We start from the raw sequence: 22,753 nt of genomic DNA on the forward strand, positions 1-22,753 counted from the left end.
GAACCACTGAGACTATGGCCTCTAGCTGCCCCTCACGTCTGGAACTGAGCCCACACCTGTGGCTTCCAGTCAAATAAAAGACAGGCATACGAGGTGAACATGTACACTAGGTAGATAACACTCCTTGGAGAGAACAATCAGGGGAGAAAGAAGGGCTGTTTATGTATTCACAGGGACATAGCTCAAGGGGCTGGAGTGCATGGAGGGAAGGACACAGCGAAGAGGTAACTATGGGGAAGAAGTGGGAGGGGAGCTGTTGCATTGTGGTAAGTTGTAGTCAATGTCATGAGACAAAGTGTATGTGAACTGCTATATGGAAAGTGAATTTGCTCTGTAAACTTTCACCCCCCCCCAAAAAAAAAAAGACTAAAAATAAAGTATATAAGCCCCTAAAGATGTTAAATAAGCAGTATTTTTAAAACAAATATTATGGCTTACATTAATCATTTTCTCTTTTTGAAGGAACAATATTCTTCAAGAGAAGCCAAATCCATCAAAGCCAGAAGCAAAGTATTCCCAGGATCTCAACAAGGAAGGGCAGACCAAGGTTGCTTCTGATTCCTTGCAACCTTCCATAATTCCATGCTTGCAGCCCCAAATTCAGGACCCAACCCCTCCAGGAGCAAATCATTATAGCAATAACCTGCCTTCATCTTCCATATACCAGCTAAACATGTTTAATTACGAACGTCCAAAACACTTTATCCAGTCCCAAAACCCATGTAGCTCCAGACTGCAACCTGCCGGACCTGAAACCTCCAGCTTCTCTAGCCAGACCAAACAGTCTTCCATTACTATCCAGCCCCGCCAGTGCACAGAGAAAAGATTTTGTGCTTCCTCAACAGTGAGCTCTCACATCACCATGTCCTCCTCAGCTTTCCCTGCTTCTCCCCAGCAACTCACTGGCTCCAACCAGGGCCAAAGGTTTGCAGCCACCTATAACCAGTCCCCAGCCAGCTTCCTCAGCTCCATATTACCATCACAGCCTGATTACAGTAGCAGTAAAATACCTTCCACCGTGGACTCCAAGTAAGTGAGTTTCTTAAAATATACACACTTTGTATGTATAGTGAGCTTATATCTGAGTTTTGGGGATATGCTGCAGTTCATTCTTCATTATCTAAAAAGGCATTGTGACCTTAAAGTCTCATTCCATAATTCACCCAGAACACCTTGAAAAAGGGTAGTGGCAGTCAAAGGTCATTTAACCCATTGTCCCAGTGTCTAGGCTGAGGTGAACCAAAACCACTTTTTACACACAACTACTTAACCTATTATTTTTCATGTGGAAAAAAAAAGATTTCTAACACACTCAAGAACAAAGAACTTTCCATCTGGTTCTAAACTAAGTTCCTCATGCTGCAAATTTAATTCCTCTGGTTCTGGGTTCAGCTGAGATGAAGAACACCTGTTTGCTCTTCTTCAGATAGGATTTCCTCTCACATAAGTAGAGGCTATTAAGTTTCTTTTGTCTTAGTCTTTTCTTCCTATCCATTTCCCCCTCTGATCCACTTAACTAAAAAAACAAATCAGGTATTAAAGTGTATGAATTTTCCTATGATCAGAAGGAAAGCTTGAATACATGAAGACTTATGACCTTAAGGTTTCCTTTGATAATTAAAACCACACTGTTCAAATTGGTTGGGTTGATCTGCATACAGGAAAGAATACCTGCAGTCTTTTGCAAGCATGAACTATTTCCACAACCCTAAAACTGTCCTAGGAGAACCTGATATGAAGGATGTAGTGGCCGTGCTTTTTTTAAAACATGGACTGAATACTTTGTGCTTATGTAAACTTAGGGCTATCAGTTTTCCTATTCCTTGACTTGGCTAGAACATCAGAGTATTAAATCAGAGGCATCTCACAAGCTGATGAAATATGTTTTGTTGCAAGATAAGTAACAGATCCCCTGAAATTCTTGATAATTTCTTAGTCTTCTTTTGTGGTTAGTTATTCTAGAAATTTCTGTTGGTAATAACTAGGAAACCTAGAGAAGTAGCATTAAGAATTCAACTTCAGCAATTCAACTTGTAAAAATGTAAAATTAGGAAAGCCAAGAACATTTGCCAGAATCCTATAGATAATTAGGCTGAACCATTTTAAATGGCTGATATAGTCAATTGTCCTACAAAAATGGTGATCTCTTATATATTTTAAAATATATTGTACATATTTTTAAAGAATACCTTAAAGAATTTAGAGCCCACTCTCTTTACTTCCAAATTCCCTTTATACCTATTACACATCAGAGATTTTTTTGTTGATTCATTTTACCAAGATGATCATTTTCTATCAAGCTTTCTGTTATTTCCAAATTTCCTATAATGAGCATTTTTTTAATTTAAAATAATCTTTTCTGATTATATTTTTCTTAGTAAAATATTTCAATTCTATTCCAAATGTGTGCCCAGAAAATAAAGCTATCAAACAAGTATTTACTGAGCCTCAAACACATACTTAGTTCTGTGCACAGACCGAAGAAGAGGCAAAGAAAAGCAAAAGTTAGACACGGTAAGAAATGAAGCAAAGGAGGTCCCAAAACCAGAGATCAAAGATTCAGCTTTAGCAATTCCATTTTCAGCAACTATAGATAACTTTTTTAATCTTCCCATAGCCACTTGATACCCATTCCATGTTCAGCTGTACAGGGTGAAAAGCTCTGGCCCTTTGAACATTTGTGCATAAGTCCTTCATTGTTATGATGGTCTAATTTTGCCCTGTCTTCTAAAATAATCCTTTGATTCTGACCTAGAGAAGTCTGAAAGCTTTATTTAGCTTTTCCTCAGTAGAAAGACCTTTGGCAAGAGTTTATTCAATTAATCAAACCATAGACTTGAAATTGAGGGAAACTCTTTTCATTCTAATTATTCCTTTCCAAAAGCTTACTGTCTAGTATTCAGAAAGTATCTTACCTGCTTGGTGACTCAGTTTTCTGATCTGTAACAAAATTAAGGATTTGCATGATTAATGGCAGAAAAAAATAAAAGACTTATAAAGCAATGTGCAAGTATATTGGTTTATAAATATGAGCAGGTATCAGGTCTTAACACTTAAGTAATCTAACTGGTAATAATGGGATATTAAATGAATAAAGTGACTAAAGTTATATACACATCACTGATTCTCAGGCTTGGTTTTGATAATCTTCATATTTTCTCAGATACACTACATTATGACAGTCTGAAAACAAAATTATTTAACGCTAATTCGCTTTGACAAACATATGTGACTTTTATAAAGATCATAGGCTAGTGTGGAAAAAAAACACAGTAAGGCTATTACAACTTCATACAGTTGGAGAAATACAAGATATATAAGGAATTCAATGTTGAAAAAGGGGGAAAAAAGCTCACTACTTATTTAAACACTTGGTTTGAGTATTACTTAACTGATAAGTCAAACTTTAGTTAAGGATTAATATAAACAACCCTGTAGAACCAGGTGGTGGCACAATGGTTAAGCTTTTGGTTGATAACTAAGAGGTCAGAGGTTCCAACCCACCAGCTGCTCCATGGGAGAAAGATGTGGTAGTCTGCTTTCATAAAGATTCACAGCCTTGAAGCCCTTATGGGGCAGTTCTACTCTGCCCTATAGGGTCACCACTATGAGTTGGAATCAACTTGAAGGCAACACGTTTGGCAGACATAAAATGTCAGGAGGGGAAATAGGTCTCATCAACTTCCAGTACAGAGCATCTTGAATACAATGAACAATATTCATTCATTCATACTTGACATATAGTATCTCCTATATCCAGGCTTTTTGATAGTCGATATAGATGATACAATGATGAGAAAAAAAAAAAAAAGACCCTTTTTCTTTTAGTATGTTTAAAATGTGGTGATTACAACCAAGTCCCAAAAGCCAATAAAAATGAAAATCTGGCTCCACTCAGAAAAGAAACATTTCCTCTCAGCATACAAGTCCATTCAATGATCATGAGAACATTTGGATAGGAACACATCAGAGAACAGACCAAGGATGCCTTGTGTGGAAAACTGGAGAACATTTATTATGATGACAGTAAAACATTCACTGAGAGCAGTGTCAAAGTTTGTATATTAAACAGATTGATATAAGCTAGCACCACCAGGGCCTTAGAATAAACTAGGTGGAAACTGAATAAAGCACTGTGAAAAGTATGAGCCACCTAACAGATCTAAAAACACAGGGCTCATTAATACCATCCCTGCCCTTTATCAGAATTGAGGAAAACTATGGGAAGTGCAAGGACACTTTAAAAGAAAATTTTGGTTTGGAATTTGGAATAAGGACTTGAACCAAACTCTGCAATTACTATTCAAGTTTGCCTTTTTGTTGTTGTTGTTCCAAACTACGTTTTTGCAGTTTACATTACTTCTCCTTTCTCCTCTAATTGTCCCTTTCCCCTAAAATCAACTCAGCAATGCTAAAGAAACTGTTATTACTACAGAAGTTATTTGTTACTTAAATTATTTATTATGTTGTACAATAATTGGATTTCTAGGATAATACGAAATAGGAATTGAGAATTAATAGGAAAACAAGAAGCTGTGTAAACTGTAGACTCTATTCAAAGGAATAGAATATGCACCAACTACCATTCGTGTGATGATAAATGATTAACAATCCACTCTGGAGGAAGGAGCTGATTTTGGTGATTGATATAAATGTCCCCATCCTGTCAATTTCAAGCTTTCAACATGAGACCATAAGAAGTGGGGAAGAAACACTGAAAATCAGCTCTCTCAAGTCATGTGTACAGCTCCAGCACACCTATAAATCAAATTTCTGAAATTCATTTGTAAGATTGGATGAACTGTCAAGCTGCCATTAGGGAGTCTATCACTTGCCGTCACATTCTTCAGGAAAGATCTTCAAAGGACATTCTCCTTATGTCTAATTTAAATACTTCCTCCTGTCACTGATTTTCATTTGCCAAGAATAAGAAGTGGGCGGGGAGGGGGGGGACTAGTAATTGTTCTTATAAAATCCTTCTTGGCTGTTCTAGAACAATTAATGTTTTTAATAACATTAACAGTACTAAAAATTACTTACAAAATTAGGCCAATTCTATTTTAGATACCACATCTTTAAAGACGTTCCTTTAAAAAAAAAAACTTCTCTCCCTCTTTTTTAAAGCTATCAACATCCTTCAGTTGGTCCACCTGTAAATGCTAATCCACCTCAAACTGCAAATGCTAAGCTCACACCAAGGACTCCTGACCATGAAATACAAGGATCAAAAGAAGCTTTGATTCAGGATTTGGAAAGAAAGCTGAAATGCAAGGACAGCCTTCTTCACAACGGAAATCAAGTATGCAAGATAATCTACTATGTACAAAAAGCCAATTAAGCTATAAAATTTATTTTGAAAAAGAAAGTTTTTTCTATCTCACAGTCCTATGGTCCATATAATCAACAAGGGAAAGGATTATCTAAAAAGAGGGAATATTTGAGTCCTATTCCACATTTCTCTACATAAAATCACCTCGGCTTTCTGTAGTAAAAGAATGAAGCACATCAATCTGAATGATTTAATGAATTTTTATCTTTTTTAAACATTACCATCTCGTATGTCTGATAGCCAAATACTAAGAGGAAATACTATCAACCCAGCTTCTTTGTGTACTGTGTTGTATACTATTGACAGAAAAATAATGATAGCTGTTGTTCTTACTACATTTACACTTATGGTACTTATCTTTGAGAATCCCAACAGTACTATATGCCTTTAATCCAAATAACATTAACATATGTTTCTAAATTTTCCTGTATATTATTATTTCACCACTTCCAATTAGAAATTAATACAAATATTTAGCGTTCATTTAATTAAAGTTACTTCTGAAAGTTAGAACATGTAGTACTATGTTTGAAGACAGAATAGATCGGAGCATGCAGAAAAAGAAGGGAGAGAATTTCCCTTTACTTGGGAGAGCCTTAAGAGTGGCTATACCTAATTTTCCTAGAAGTGAAAAGAAAGCCTAAATGAATCTATAGTACAGATGAGGATAGTGGCACTAGACTGAAAAGAAAATGCTGTATCACCAAGAAAAAGCTTTTCTTAAAAAAGGTATCTATAATTTAATGGCTAGAATTATACTTATTTGGAGTTCTGACTTGCAGTAGTAATTTTAAGTGAAGCTGTACAAAATAACTTTTACTAAGTCTCATGACCTCCTTAATGATTCATCTCTTTAAAGCGACTAACATATGAGGAGAAGATGGCTCGCAGATTGCTAGGACCTCAGAATGCAGCTGCTGTATTTCAAGCTCAAAATGACAATGAAGCACAAGACTCACTACAGGTAAATTACACAGACTTTATCTAATGGGAGCATTTTTCTTTGTTCAATTTTCTCAATGCTTATACATAGCATTTGAATTAAGTCATTCCCCTCCATTTCCATTAGATATATAAGGGCCACAATGGGCTGAAATATGTAGATAAATTAAAAATTGACTCTATTTTCTAATATCTATATATGAAACATCAAAAAGTCAAACCACCAGAAGTCTCAATTATGCACTATCAATCTGGACGTTTAGGGGTTAGATCTAAAACTCTTTCTACTCTGCCTGGATTAAAAGAGAATTTTTGAGTTGGGAATCTTTAACAGGACAGAAGTTGAAACTCTAAACCAAAATAGTTATAACCTTTCTCATAAGCTATTTATCATTTCTATGTTTTCAAATATACTTGTGGTATTAATGAAACCCATTTTCTTATGTTCCTGTACCCAAAATTGCTTATTGGGGAAAAAAAAATTTAATGAATAATGGTTCTAAGAATGACTAAAATTAACAAAAGCATCCATTCCAAGAAGGGATTAACTTTATGCAGGATATAAAACGAGTATCACATAGGCTTGTGCCTAACCAAGTTAATTTTAACAAGTAAATTTAACCCCAAAGACAAATGGACAGTTGGAAAGACAAACCAAACTGTTACTGTTCTATCTTTCGGTCTTCTTTCATCCCCTCCCAAAAAGCCTACAACAAACTGGAAACCAGAGGTATGAAGCTGGGCAATCAAGAATTCCAAGGATGGGAAACTTCCAAGTATGGGAAGCTCTAAATAAAGTTTTTTTTGTGTCTGTTAATTGGGACTAGACCTAGTAAAAATGATGGACCAGGGTCTATCAGAGTAAGTAACTAGAAACTGAAAACAGAACTTAAATCACTTTTTGGCTACTGATGGTTTTAGGCATTAATTCACTCATTCAACTAACTTATATGAATATGCTCCTTGGAAGCGAGAATGGCCAGACTTCATCTCACCTATTTTGCTCATGTTGTCAGAAGGGACCATTCCTTGGAGAAGGATATCATGCTTGGTAGGGTGGAGGGTTGATGAAAGGGCGGGAGGCCTTCAACGAGATGGATTGACACGGTGGCTGCGATGATGGGCTCAAGTATAGCAGGGATCGTGGAGCTGGCATGGGATCGGGCAGTGTTTTGTTCTGCTGTGCATGGGGTCGCTACCAGTCAGAGACGACTCCACGGCACCTAACAACAACATATGAATATGTGTTGGGCTCTGGACTTGGTATGGGAGATTATAACAAGAATAAGGCACAAACCTAACTCTGTTGGTAGAAATAACACAAAGCAACATTCCATTGATGATGTCTTATCATAAGTGCACAGTATATGATTCTAAGGGCAAGGTTTCATTGTCTTTCTCAATTATTGTTTAAAAATCTTTAAAATGAAGGTAATGGTACCAAGAAAAAAGATAGCATTGATAATATATCATTATGAAATCAGAAAAAATAAATCTTACATTTTTATGTACATTTTAAGCACTATACCTACATGATACAAAAAATGTCATCAAATTATAGTATAATTAAAATACCACCTCCACTACTAAAAAAAATACTGAATTTGGATATTTTGGGTTTTCATTGGATTTTTTTTTACCAGAACATTAGTTGATTTATCTGATCATTGAACTGTCCTGTTTTCACATTTTGCTTAAACAGTTGCTGTTGAATCAATTCTGACTCATAGCAACCCCATGTGTGTCAGGATAGAACTATGCTGCACAGCGTTACCAGTGACTGATTTTTCAGAAGCACATTGCTAGGCCTTTCCTCTGAGGCACCTCTGGCTGACCTGAACCTCCAACCTTTTGTCAGCAGCTAAGCATGCCAACCGTTTGCACCACCAGGGACTCCTAGAAAACATCAAGGCTAGCAAAAACTATTCTTAAAGAGTTGTAAGAATTTTATTTTAAAATGAAAAAATACACTAGCTAAATAGATATATCTTGAAATAAATTACTTGTACTCAGATACCCTGTATTCCTATACAGATGTATTTCAGTTGTTTGAGAGGCAGAGACTATATTTTCCACTTCTGCATATCTCCCATTGTGCCAAGTGCAGTGAAAGATATAAAAGTCATGAATAAATATTTAATCAGTTAATTAACTCCATAATTTTCATCAATTCCTGATGTGACTCTCAAATTATAGTTATTCCTGGTGCTCAGATATAAATCCTAAAAGATGTTCACTTTAACTCTCAATATACCTTTATTAAGCAGGAAGCAATTAATGCTGTTTTCCCAAGCTTTCTCATAGCTCTACATTGCACCCACCAGAGTTTTGTGCCACAAGCTAAAAAGGGAAGTATTTTCCAGTCTAATGTGTGTTTACTGCTGTTGGTGCCACTTTTGAGCAGCAGAAATAATACCCTGTATCTAATGCCAACTTTAGTGACTTCATGTCTATTCCCGTTTTATTAAAGGACAATCTGTACTCTGTGCTCCCATTTCAAATACGCCAGGGGCACACCACCTTTTGTCATAACATAGTCATCTGAAAAATGAACCACCATAATTCAAACTCTAGCTAATTTTCATAAATAACCAATACATGCTGATTAGTCCTAATAGTCCTGAGACTTTCTTGCTCTGGTGGCATAGTGCCTAACGCATCTGACTGCTAACCAGAAGGCTGGTGGTTCAAACCCACCAGTCACTCCTCAAAAAGAAGATTGGGCCATCTACTTCCGTAGTGATACCGCCTCAGAAACCCAGGGAGAGGTCGCTATGACTCGGTCGGACTCAATGGCAGTGAGTTTTTTTGAGTACTATATTTTTAATACTTTAAAGCTAAATATATAGAACAAACCGTAACAAATAGTACAAATATAGTCCAAATGTATCTTTCACTGCATATGCAGAAGTAGATCACAGAACAAAATAGAAATGTTCCTTTAAACTTCACTACTTAATTCTGCTCCATTTCAAGCTAACAGTTTTATGTTAACATTTTTACTTTGTTTTAATTTCAAGCAGCACAACTCAGAACATGCACGACTACAAGTTCCAACATCACAAATAAGGTAAAAATAAAATCTCTGTAACAAAATATGTATTTTGGTACTTAAAATGTTTTCAGTTTAAAATACAGTATTTATAAAGCCCTCAAGTTTACTTTTAAAATAATGTAAATTTTCTGATGTCCAAGATGATGATCAAAAATTTTACAGTATCAGAACTATCTTAGAGGAAGTTTTTAATGCTTTAGTCAAATTAACCAGGAACACATTTTTATGCTAAACAACTTTCTCATGACAACAGAAATACAATTCTAATTATGCAATCTTTGCACACGTGATTAGACTAGACCACAAGAACAGTATTCTGCATTTGAATAGCTCAGTTCCTTCATCAATTCATTTACTTTTATAAAGAAATACAGATGTATAATTTGTTCTAGATGCTTCTACATTACTGTAACTTCTAAAAACCATCAAATATGCCATCGCCCTAAGGCCTTTCTCCACTGTTATTACACTATTGAACTGTAGAGCCAGAGCAGGTGGGCAGTTCATATTTGATGCCTAAGTTATATTTGTGTGTAAGGAAGAACACTGACAAATTTCCTGCATAATTATTATATAATAAATACTTTTGTAGAAGTAGATCATCCTCAAGGGGAGGTGTGAATGATCAGGATGCAATCCAGGAGAAATTTTACCCACCACGTTTCATTCAAGTGCCAGAGAACATATCACTTGAAGAAGGAAGATTCTGCAGAATGGACTTTAAAGTAAGAGAAGATTTCAAAACTACTGTGAGAAAATTAACAATGGGATACTAAGTTTTGCAAAATGTCATCTTCCTACTCATGCCTGCCTCACAGCTTGAGAAGCAGTATGCAGAGTAGATCAGAACACTGATTCTGGAGCCAAGCAGACCTGGGTTTGAATCCTGACTGCCATTTTCCAGTTTTGTAATCTTAAAGAAGTTACTAACCTGTGATTGTGTCTCATCTGTAAAACGAGAATAATAAATGTACCCACCTTATAAAGTTATAAGAATTAATAGTGAATAGGTGTAAAGTACTCACAATAGTGCCTCCCACCTAATAAATATTCCACAGAAGCAAAGCTGTCCTAACAACACGATTTCCAACTCTCCTCAAAAACTTTTCTCTAAAAATGCAAGCTACCTGCTTTCTCTTGCCCTAGAAGAGTTCTTTAAGCTAGAATAGCTCTTTAGAAGAGCTTATGTTTTTATTATTTTCATTTTGGGGAAGAACTTTCTTTTGTGAAATGTTTTTCCAGATTCCTTATAAATAAAGTTAGTGTATGGACTTAATTGTTATAACCAATACCAAACCAAACTCACTGCCGTTGGGTCAATTCTGACTCATAGCAACCCCTCCTTGGGTTTCTGAGGCAGTATCTCTACAGAAATAGTTGCCTAGTATTCCTTCCAAGGAGTGGCTGGTGGGTTTGAACAACCAGCATTCTGATCAGCAGTCAAAACCTTAGGCACTACACTACCAGAGCTCCCGTTATGCCACCAGAGCTCTTCTTATGGCTTATATAAAAACATTTAACAAACTTCCATTATACACTAGAATTATAGCTTAAGAACACTGTGCTTTGGACAGGCTGTTCGTTAGATCAGGAACTCTCACATACATATGCCTCTAGGACTTCATTTGCAGTCAGTATTAGCCAGAAAAACCATATGCTTTCCATATTCCTTATAGAGACCAACATAATGTTCTAAATATAATAAATAAAAGATCTTAAAGAGACTGAGGTTGCATAAGAAAGAGATAGATGTAGTTTGAAATATTGTGGAAATGCGATATTAATTTCAAAAGTTTTCATTTCCTTCTGTTTTGTTAATAATCATTAAAGGCAAAAACCTTTTTGAGCATTTTTAATTACAAACCCATCCTGATACTGAAATTGTTAAAACTCATAAATGGACGAATGGGTTCTACTGATGCTATTTATTTTAAAATTCTGTCACCTACTTGTTTTTTTATTTCTAGGTAAGTGGACTGCCAGCTCCTGATGTGTCATGGTACCTAAATGGAAGACCAGTTCAATCAGATGATTTTCATAAAATGATAGTGTCTGAAAAGGGTTTTCATTCACTCATCTTTGAAGTGGTCAGACCTTCAGATGCAGGGGATTATGTATGTGTTGCTAAGAATAGAGCAGGAGAAGCCACTTTTACTGTCCAGCTGGATGTCCTTGGTAAGCCTTCACAGAGATTCTTAAGAGTTCCTTAAAATCCAATTGTTGTTATTGTGTGCAGTCGAGGCAGACCCGACTCATAACAACCCCTCCTTGGGTTTCCGAGGCAGTATCACTATGGAAGTAGATTGCCCAATATTCCTTCTGAGGAGTGGCTGGTGGGTTTGAACCACCAGCCTTCTGGTTAGCAGTCAAGTGCTTTAGGTACTACGCTACCAGAGCTCCCAATAGCATTAAAAAAAAAAAAAAAAAAACTTAAAAAAGCCCAGAGGACTTCTACACAACCCAGAGGAATGTCAATTTTTATTTATAAACTATAGAAAAATAAAAAAAACAGAAGCACGTTTTTGAGGGAAACTCAATGAAACTAGAATGATAGCTCTACCACCAAAGCTTTTCCCGAAAGGAAATAAAGAAGTGGTACAATGTAAGGTAGACCTATTAAGGTAGTATAAGCATTTCTAGGCATAACTGTAGGGTTCCAAAGTGAAAATTTTAGTCTAATCATTTCTCCTGTCTGCAGTGTAAAATACTATAAGCAATCTGACTCATGCTTTTATAAAATTGTTATAATCTATGCATAACTTAAAGCTGAAGAGTAAATGTCAACTTTTAGCCTTAAACTATGCTCTCTTTACTAGGAAACCAATTTCTAATTATGATAACAAAAGCTCATGTCTCAAATACTTCTTTAATCAGATAGTTCTTATAAAACTGATTTCCTATTTTAACATTTTCCTATCTAAGTGCTTTAGATATATCACATTTATAATGGTTTAAATCAGAGAGTACTGTGTAAGAGACATTTTGCTATCATTCATTGTTTATTATATAAATCTTGATCAGGTTAAAGAATGGATAATTTTCTTGAGTTAGTATTCTACCAAAATCACTGGAAAATCTTTACAATTACTCTATGATATAATAAGGGGTCTCAGACTAAGGGAACTATTGAGCTAGGAATCAGAAAAACACAATTCGAGTGACTAAGCTTTGGACAAGTCTTTCTTGTGTTAATAGTTTCAGAATACTATAATGTTAGAGCTGAAAGAGATCTTGGCAAGCACCTGTGCAACCTCCTCATTTCTCCTTAAGAAAAGCTAGAGCTGTAGTACTAGAGTATCATTTCCTCTTCTCTCTGAGGTATTTGAAGAAAAGTAAAATCGTAATAATTACTGACATTTACATATTACTTTACAATTTACAGAATGCCTCTTCATTCATTATCTCAATTGACCCTCACAATAATCTTGTGTGGTAGGTATAGTCATTACTACTTAGATATTATTTTACAATAGATAAAGCTGAGGCTCAGATAAGTTAAATTTTTCCCAATTTGGCATAGCTAGTAGAGCAAATAGGGAACCTGAACTAAATCGTCTGGTACTCATACTGCATCTCTATAAATAAGATATCTCTCCATCACTCATACTGCATCTCTATAAATATCTCTATAAATGAAGATATCACTAAATTGTTTGCATGAAACATGATTATACATTAAATGCATCATTACCTTACTGTTTTAGAACTCTGAATGGTATAATAATACTGTAGCTTCACATATTACTTTATCTTAATCTAAAACAAAGTTTTGGAATAGGTTTCCAATCTTGTTAGTTTTTAAAACATTATATCAATGTACAAACTTCATAATATGTTGTTTTGATTAAATGCCTTTTTTCCAATATTTCAAATACTTGAACTCTTTTTCTTAACATGTAGCAAAAGAACACAGAAGAGCCCCAATGTTTATCTACAAACCACAGAGCAAAAAAGTTTTTGAAGGAGATTCAGTGAAACTGGAATGCCAGATCTCAGCTGTACCTCCACCAAAGCTTTTCTGGAAAAGAAACAATGAAATGGTACAATTCAACACTGACCGAATAAGGTAGGTTAAGTATTTTCAGACCTAACTAGAGTTTGAGTGCATTTCAAAATACACAAAAAAAAAACGGCATGCATTTATAAATTCAATTTGTCTACCTTTACGAACAAGAAAGAAAGATGACTATGAAAAAAAAATGACATAAATAAGATTAAAAAGGAACATTCAATTCAAGAAAACCAATAGCTATTTGGCTAGATACCATCTCAGCATTTCAAAGGGTTCTTTCTCTTGTTTTCTGTCGGTCAAAGACAAAACAAACTAAATTCCTGTGACTTCATTTTTAAATGTTTCTTTTCAGCTTGTATCATGATAACTCTGGAAGAGTTACTTTACTGATAAAAGATGTGAACAAGAAAGATGCTGGGTGGTATACTGTGTCTGCAGTTAATGAGGCTGGAGTAACCACATGCAACACAAGATTAGATGTTACAGGTATGTCATTCTAACAATCCAGGTATTATAAAGGACTTTACCAGGAAGATTAACAAGAAATGTCAATCTTAGCATAGTATAAAATCTGAAGAATTTTTTCCCACACACAGTTTCGATCATTTTTCTTTTCCTATCTGATGATTACCTACTGCGACCAATTTGTTTAGAATGGGTTTTGTTTAAATTAACTTTTATCTTATCTATTCCAGCCCGTCCAAACCAAACTCTTCCAGCTCCTAAGCAGTTACGTGTTCGACCAACTTTCAGCAAGTATTTAGCACTCAATGGGAAAGGTTTGGATGTGAAACAAGCTTTTAACCCAGAAGGAGAGTTTCAGCGTCTAGCAGCTCAATCTGGACTCTATGAAAGTGAAGAACTTTAATAACTTTACCAATACTGGAAAACATAACTACATTAATAATAATATAGCCAACTAAATTTCTGAAATAAATTCATAGCTGTATTAACAAATTATTGCTTTAATCAGGTAATATAACTAATATGTACTTAATAACATTACTTTTCCTTTTACCCTTGCACATTCTATATACTTCTCTGGTTTGTAAAGCCTACAGAAAATCTGGGTGTATGGGTTTGTAACCATAGAAGACTATCTTAAAATGTGGGATTTTAACATTTAAATCATATACATCTGACAATTACAGGTATGAACTATTACCAACTGTTTAAACACTCTAATGCTTGTAGTAAGAGAAGGTTTACTGGTACTGCTTTCTAAGTACTATTTTACCTGTTTTTGATTTAAGAATACTAACATGGTAGAGACTATCTGAGTGTTCCATAATTTTATGTCTAAAGAATAAAGTTTAAACTATTTAAAAGACTGCTTTTCTTCACAAAAGTCCAGATCTTTAAAATAAAACATATACTTTGCCTACTGTGTTCAATGGCTATATTTAATATATGTGTAAGGTTAAGTAATTTCTGAGGTTTTTTTTTTTTTTTTAATTTTTTCCCCCTCCAGCAAAACCTATGAATAACCAGTTCCAAAAGGGCGACATTCTTTTCTAGAAGTTTCTTTTTGGTGGCGCTCACTGACAGCTCAGTCCATTTCTAGTGGCTAAAAGCACTTGACTGCTAACCAGAAGGCTGGTGGTTCAAACCCACCAGCCACTCCTCAGAAGGAAGGTTGGGCAATCCTACTTCCGTAGTGATACTGCCTCGGAAACCCAAGGAGGGGTCGCTATGAGTCGGGGCGACTCTGGCACATAACAACAACAACAAGCTACACTTTGCATGATTTGCATTTCAAATACAACTACAATAACTTAAAGCATGACTGAATTGCTCCTGAAATTGTAGTTTTGTTTTAACCAAATAAGTCTATAATTTGTCAAGATCCTTGAGTCTATTCAACACAATAATAGTTTTTAAAGGTTATCTTCATAATTCTTATATTTTATGTGAATTTAAACACCTATATTGTGGTGTTTTTCTTTCTACAATTCAACTTCAGTGTGCACAGATAACGTGGTATTAAAAAAAAGAAAGAAAGAAAAACACTGCCATCAAGTGGATTCTGACTCATAGTGACCTGTAAGGATGGACTAGAACTGCCTCATAGAGTTTCCAAAACTGTAGATCTTTACCAAAGAGGACTGCCTCATCTTTCTCCTGGAGCAGCGACCTTTTGACTATTAGCCAAATACTTTAACCACTGCACCACCAGAGCTCCTTAATATGTCACATTAGAAAGCATAATGTTGTAAGCATCTAAGAGTCCAAGTGCAGGAAAGCAAATCCTTTTATAAAACTGTTCTTAAACTAGCATAAAAAACTCACTGTCGTGGAGTCGGATCCAACTCATAGCGACCCCTCTTTAGGTTTCCCAGGCAGTATCACTAGAAAGTAGATTGCCCAAGCTTCCTTCAGAGGAGTGCCTGGTGGTTTGAGCCACCAGCCTTCTGATTAGCAGTCAAATGCCTTAGGCACTATGCCATCAGTAGCCCTTGCTTTTTCCTAGGCCTCTCCACCAATGGCTGTTAGCATTTTGGTAGGCATTCTGGTTACCTAGTGCTGCTCCAACAAGAATACACCACACAAATAGGATGGCCTTAACAAACAGTTTATTCTTACAATTTGGGCTCCTCCTGGTCTTTTATCATTGGCAGTTTTTGACCCTCACTACTGTGACTGTGTAGCATAGTGCCTAAGGCACTTGACTGCTAACCAGAAGGCTGGCGGTTCATATCCACCAGCCACTCCTTGGAAGGCAGGTTGGGCAATCCTACTTCTGTAGTGATACTGCCTCGGAAACCCAAGGAGGGATCGCTATGAGTCGGGGCCCACTTGACGGCACATAACAACAACAACAACAACTGTGGTTGTGTAGGAGCTCTGGTAGCATAGTGCCTAAGGCACTTACTTGACTGCTAACCAGAAGACTGGCGGTTAAAACCCACCAGCCACTCCTCGGAAGGAACGTTGGGCAATCTACTTCTATAGTGATACTGCCTCGGAAACCCAGGGAGGGGTCGCTGTGAGTAGGATCCCACTCGAGGGCACATAACAACTGTGACCTAGTTTGGCTTTTCATCTCCACAGAAAACAGCATTTATCAACATCACTCTTCATCTCTGTCAGTGAAATAACAAAAGTGGCTTCTTTTTCACTTTCAAAGCAGGTTGGTAATTTTCTTTGCTGGCAGCCTTCTAGGGCCTTTGAAAAGAATTCTGTTTTATTTCCCATTTTACCAACATAAGAATCCCTCCCGTCCTATCCTGGAGGGCTTTTGGCTGTCTTGATTTACAGATTTGTTTGACATTTTCTACAGCTGGTTTACAGACCTCATAATCTTTGCAAAATATCTGCGCCAGATGTGAGTCTGGGCTCCCAAGGACTACTGTTTTGGCCTGACCTTTTCCATAATCACTGCAGAGATGGTCTATCTATATGTTTTCAGTCTATGTTAACGTTGTCTTTAGCCATATTGGGGAAAGAGGGAGTGGGAGCCATTTCTACCAACAGCTCTCCAATAACAGTTTGTCCAAGTAGCAGCGGCGGCCTGAGGCGACGGTTAGAAACTCTGGCTTTAGCGTCCGGCTGATCTTGCCTGGACCACTCCCGTGCTTCGGGTAAATTACTTAACTTCTCAAAGTCTTAGTTTCTTCAGGCCTTGAAATGAGGACAAAACTACCTACCTTTCAGAGAGTTGGATGTGAAGATTAAACGAGGCGGTAAATATTAAGGTTATTAAGGGTAGTCAATAATTAAAATTACAACGATTTTTATGATTAACCCTAGGCACAAAGGTCAGTTTGTCCCAGAAGTTGGGGCCCTGTAGGAAGCAAATACCACAATCCCAAACTTAAGCTAAAGTGAACTACCTACCGAAAGGTGTTCGGTGCGCAAGCGCGCCTGCAACTCCTAGAGAAACTCGAATCCCAGCACCCGGAGGCCTCGCGCTGGCGCGTGAGCTAGAGCGAGCGCGCCGCTAGACTACTGCGCAGGTGCAGGAGAGTTGGGCTGGTCGAACGGGCGTTTTCCGGGTTCGCAATGGCTGAGGCTTCTCGGCGGCATCAAGTCGGTGAGGGGTGCTTTTAGGGAGTGGGTAGAGCGACTCTAATTTGGCAATTTCAAATGCCCTGGAAGGAACCCTGTAGCTCCAAATTTCTATTTATGTGTTAGGGATGACCGCCATTACATTTAGCCGTCATAATCTCTTGAGAAGCCGGGAGGGACAAGTGGTCGCATTTCACTGGCGAGGACACAGAAATCCTGAGGAAAAAATATGGTACTCCTCCATTGCCCAGAGCTCAAGCTTGGGCGCTGCCACCTGCGGTACAGTGATCGCCGGTAGGCCGGTCTTTGAAGCCGTTTCTAGAACTAAGTTGTCGTGGCGTTGACAGAAGCCCACCCAGAGCGCTTTTCCCCCCTTCTGGCAGAAAGCAGCCTATTGACAGGTGGAGAAGATTGGGAATAGAGGTGTGTGTGTGTGTGTGTGTAACATCCGTGTTATAAAATCTAGTAGTATATAATTATAAAGCAGCTGCCCATTTACCACCATGAGAAAACCCTAATTATCCCTGCCTCAAAAGTGAGAACCAAAAAGACAGAAGCCATTAGAGTATTCCTTGGCACAGTGTCACAGTTAAAAGGGACTGTTCTTTTCCATTATTGTAAATTAAATACATTGTAAATTACATCACAATGTAAAGAAAATTTTTGTTTTATGTCTCACAGGGACTCCGAAACATAAACTGAAATACAGGAAGGAAGTAGAAATTAGAACCACACTTCAGGAGTTGTTAGTCTACTTTATTTTTTTAATAAACCTATGTATATGTAAGTACACAGATGTAGATGAAGATGGTGATTGTTTGAGCTATGAAATTAAAATGTGGAGATGAAAAATAAAACATACGTAAAACCATAGGTTGTCAGACTACTAAAACTTCTTAAAAAATGGTGACACATTTTAAATACTATTATATTCATTTGTTGTTGTTAGGTACCATCCAGTTGACTCTGACTCATAGTGGCTCTATGTAGGATCGAATGAAACACTGCCCGCTTGTGCACCATCCTCACAGTCCTAACTATATTGAGCCTATCGTTGCAGTTATTGTGTCAATCCATCTCATTGAGGATCTTCCCCTTTTTCACTGACCCTCTATTTACAAAGCAAGATATCCTTCTTCAGGGAATGGTCCCTCTGACAACATGAGCAAAGTAGGTGAGATGAAGTCTGGCCATTCTTGCTCCCAAGGAGCATTCTGCTTGCCCTTCTTCCTTGACAGATTTATTTGTTCTTCTGGCACTCCATGGTATTTTCAGCATTTTTCACCAACACCACAATTGAAAAACATCAACTCTACTTTGGTCTTCCTTATTCACATGCATATGTGGTGATTGGAAATATTATGGCTTGGGTTAGGCACATCTTAGTCTTCAAAGTGACATTCTCGCTCTTCAACACTTTAAAGAGGTCTATTGCAGCAGATTTTTCCACTGTAATATGATGTCTGATTTCTTGATGCTGCTTCCATGGATGTTGAGTGTGGATTCAAGTAAAATGAAATCTTTGACAACTTCAGTCTTTTCTCCATGATGCTGCTTATTGGTCCAGTTGTGAGAATTTTTGTTTTCTTCCTGTTAAGGTGTAATTCATACTGAAGACTGTACTTTCTGATCTATAAGTGCTTCAAGTCTTCTTCACTTTCAGCAAGTGAAGTTGTGTCATCTGCATATCACAGGTTGTTAATGAGCCTTCCTCCAATCCTGACGCCACTTTCTTCTTACAGTCCAGCTTCTCAGATAATTTGCTCAGCATACAGATTGAATAAGTATGGTGAAAGGATACAACCCTGACTCACACTTTCTGATTTTAAACCATGTAGTAGCCTCTTGTTCTTTTTGAACAACAGCCTCCTGGTATGTGTACAGGTTCCTCATAAGCACAATTAAGTGCTCTGGGATTCCCATTCTTTGCAATATTATCCATTATTGGTTATGATCCACACAGTTGAATGGTTTTGCATAGTCAATAAAACACATCTTTCTGGTATTCTTTGCTTTAAGCCAAGATCCATCTGATAACAGCAATGATATCCCTTGTTCCACATCCTCTTCTGAATCTGCCTTGAATTTCTGGAAGCTCCCTGTCAATATACTGCTGCAACCATTTTTTAATTATCTTTAGGTGGCATAGTGCCTAAAGCATTTAACTGCTAACCAGAAGGATGGCGGTTCAAACCCACCAGCCACTCCTAAGAAGGAAGGTTGGGCAATCTACTTCTGTAGTGATACAGCTTTGGAAACCCAAGGAGGGGTCGCTATGAGCCAGATCCGACTCAACGGCAGTGCATTTGCTTTTGGCTTTGGAGATTGATGATACTCATTTAGATTGATGCTATTTCCAATTCTTATACAGCAAAATGTTAGGTCACAAAAAATAATGAGAAGCTCCCATGGTTGATACTGATAACAATTATTCCTTTGGGTTGGCAGTTCTAAATTGATTTCTTGTAGAGGCCAGATAGACAGATCACCTCAGTTGTGTAGATCATACTATAAATGAGGTCAAAGAAAAGTTAGTCTTGATGTTTGCTAGTAGCTTTGGTCTTTTCACTGACATGTAGCACAGTCGATAGTAAAACATGTTTGTGCCGAGTAACAAAAGGTATGGATCGATGGAAATCTTTAAGGAGAACTCAGAAAATGTTACAGCCTTCATTCCTCCTATCTGTGTGTAAGTAGCATTAACTTAATGTGAACTAAACCATTTGCCACCAGTAAGCACTGACTGATAGTAATCCATGTGTGTCAGAGTAAAACTATACTCCAAATGGAAGTAGATCATCAGGCCTTTCTTCAGAAGCATCTCTGGGTGAACTCAAACCTCCAACCTTTCATTTAGGAACTAAGCGCATTAACCATTTGCCCCACCCAGTGACCACCAGCCACACCTCGGAAAGAAGGTTGGGCAATCTTCTTCCATAGAGATACCACCTCAGAAACCCAGGGAGGGGTCACTATGAGTCGAATCGACTTGACAGCAGTGAGTTTCATTTTGTTTAGTGACTCTTTAATATATGAAGAACAGTATTAAAAAACATTTTGTTTTGAGTGCCCAACATACATAACATGTAAGTTCACTCACTGGTAGGACTTATATTTGTATGTGCTTCATGGTGGCAATTCTATACCAATTAAACAGTTGATTGGTATTATAAGAGTGAGTTTGAGTCATATCTTGATTAAAATGACAACTGTAGTCAACCTTATAAATTAAGATCTCTTAGACTGGTGTTTAAAAGCTTCATGATAAAAATAATACATGCTTATTGGGAGCTCTGGTAGCGTAGTGGCTAAGGCACTTGACTGCTAACCAGAAGGCTGGCGGTTCAAACCCACTAGCCACTCCTCGGAAGTAAGGTTGGGCAATCCTACTTCCATAGTGATACTGCCTCGGAAACCCAAGGAGGGGTCGCTGTGAGTCAGGGCTGACTCGACGGCACATAACAACCACAACAACAACAATTACAAAATAATTGGAAAATGAAAAAATATAAGTAAAAAAATGACTTATAATCCAACTATTCAGGGAAATTAAAGCAAACACTATTTTTCGTAATAAGGAAGAATTGAATACTGCGCAATTATTAAAGAATGGCATAGGTATATATGTGCCATGGAATGAGGTTGAAGATACATGGTTTTCAAAACTACAAGGTTCCTGGCAAAAAAAAAATAAAGGTAAAATATTTAGGATACACCTCTCTCTAAGCCCCAACCCACAACACTCCCCAAAAAAGAGAAAGCGAGAAAGAACACTAGTATATATATGTGTGTATATATATATATATATATATATATATATATATATATATATATATATATACACCAAACTCACTGTCACGGAGTCGGATCCGACTCATAGCGACCCCTCCTTGGGTTTCCGAGGCAGTATCACTACGGAAGTAGATTGCCCCATCTTTCTTCCGAGGAGTGGCTGGTGGGTTTGAACTGCCAGCCTTCTGGTTAGCAGTCAAATGCCTTAGGCATATGTATATATATATATATGTATGTATATATATGTGTTTGTATGTATAAACTCATACCATGTGCCCCCACAGGATTATTTCTCACAACAAAACTATGCAATAGGAGCTCTTATCCCTATGATGGGACTTAAACCCATATCTGTCTGAATTCAAAGTCCATAGCTTAATCAATCAGTCAACATACTAAATTGTCTGCTTTCAATGTAGAGAAAAAAAGTCATGTTTCAGAATAGTATGTATAATATCTTGGTTTTTTTTTTTTTTAAAAAAAAAGAAATTTATAAATGTGTATGCATAAAGACAAATGTGGAAGAATATATGCCAATCCTAACTCTAGGGGAAACTTCCTACTTTGTTTATTTCTATTTTTTACTTTTAGAAAAATTTTTACTAGTTATAAAATTAGAAAAATATAAAACTAAATTTTAAAGCATAATCAGGAACAAACTGTGAATACATTTATAATCCTGATAAGCAGTTTTTAAACATAAATTTTTAAACAAAAAATTCTTTTCCTTAGTGACTTTTGGGATTGTAAACCCACATATGTATTACTTAAACAAGGTTATGTCATCTCTATTTTTGGACACTTCTGTGCCTGGTGATGAAAGAACCAACTTTAAGTCTATTCGCAGCATAACTGATTTTTGGAAGGTAAGGTATGATGTAGCTTTAGGTATTCCATAAACAAACCTTCAGCACATAGTAGATATTTAATAAATATTTGTTGAAGGAATGAGTAAAAATACTTTCAGATTATTAGAATCAGCCAACCTGTGTTTATTGAGAACTATGTATGTTCTCAGTATGATAGAGTTTTTGTACCTTGAAAAAGTTAATATATATTTTTTTAACATTCTCATTTGGAAAATAGGAGACTTGCTTCTTATGTGGGGCAGGGGTAGGATCTAAATTCAGTCTGTAGTTGTGTATAGTAAAAATTACTCTAAGATTTCTTAAGTTCCCCATAAAGTGTAATATATGTGGTTTGGGTGTATAATCCTGTACTGTGGGTGAATTACAGTAAGGTACAATATATAATAGAGAATATATACAGAATATAATTTTATAATATTTCTAAGAACATGAGAATTGTTCCGTAAGGTTGGGACAGACTTATTTCCATTACACTTAACATAGCAAGATGCTCAATTACAAGGAAAGAACAGTTAAATGAATCATAGATTCATGTATCCCATGTCATAAACATTTGGACACACAGGGAAGTGGCATTTAGAGAAAGCTTCCCAGAGGTTATGACAATTCAGTTTAGTGTCAGAGGATTATTAAGGGGAGGGCATTCTAGGTAGAAGAAGAATAGGTGCTTTAAGTAATTCTGTAGGAGCTCTGGTAGCATAGTGGCTAAGACACTTGACTGCTAACCAGAAGGCTGGCGGTTCAAA

General features: G+C 36.8%; 2 protein-coding genes across 2 annotated transcripts in view; both read left to right on the forward strand.

Annotated features, from left to right (window-relative positions):
* The first annotated feature begins 673 nt into the window (after positions 1–673).
* Positions 674–14,206, forward strand: MYOT (myotilin). Its single transcript, XM_042780716.1, has 9 exons — positions 674–1,029; positions 5,125–5,299; positions 6,189–6,293; positions 9,292–9,341; positions 9,919–10,051; positions 11,294–11,501; positions 13,227–13,392; positions 13,691–13,824; positions 14,034–14,206. Exons 1-9 carry the CDS (start codon positions 674–676, stop codon positions 14,204–14,206), a joined length of 1,500 nt encoding a protein of 499 aa, XP_042636650.1.
* A 3,134-nt stretch (positions 14,207–17,340) lies between these two features.
* The window catches only part of PKD2L2 (polycystin 2 like 2, transient receptor potential cation channel), a 66,429-nt gene continuing 61,016 nt past the window's right edge, over positions 17,341–22,753 (forward strand). The window contains exons 1-3 of the mRNA XM_007938940.1: positions 17,341–17,371; positions 18,028–18,129; positions 21,871–22,004. Coding sequence (XP_007937131.1) covers positions 17,341–17,371; positions 18,028–18,129; positions 21,871–22,004 — 267 coding nt within the window. The remainder of the gene's footprint in view (positions 17,372–18,027; positions 18,130–21,870; positions 22,005–22,753) is intronic.

Source organism: Orycteropus afer, unplaced genomic scaffold (genome assembly GCF_000298275.1).
Source record: "Orycteropus afer afer isolate SDZICR_OR568_19922 unplaced genomic scaffold, OryAfe1.0 scaffold00056, whole genome shotgun sequence".
Taxonomy (NCBI): Eukaryota; Metazoa; Chordata; class Mammalia; order Tubulidentata; family Orycteropodidae; genus Orycteropus; species Orycteropus afer.

What these genes read in the sequence shown, in the direction of transcription:
- MYOT (XM_042780716.1), top strand. Translation starts at nt 674, where the DNA reads ATGTTTAATTACGAACGTCCAAAACACTTTATCCAGTCCCAAAACCCA. An exon ending in TCTGCAGAATGGACTTTAAA is followed by an intron (nt 10,052 to 11,293) that starts GTAAGAGAAGAT and finishes TTTTATTTCTAG; the next exon opens with GTAAGTGGACTGCCAGCTCC. An exon ending in TTCAACACTGACCGAATAAG is followed by an intron (nt 13,393 to 13,690) that starts GTAGGTTAAGTA and finishes GTTTCTTTTCAG; the next exon opens with CTTGTATCATGATAACTCTG.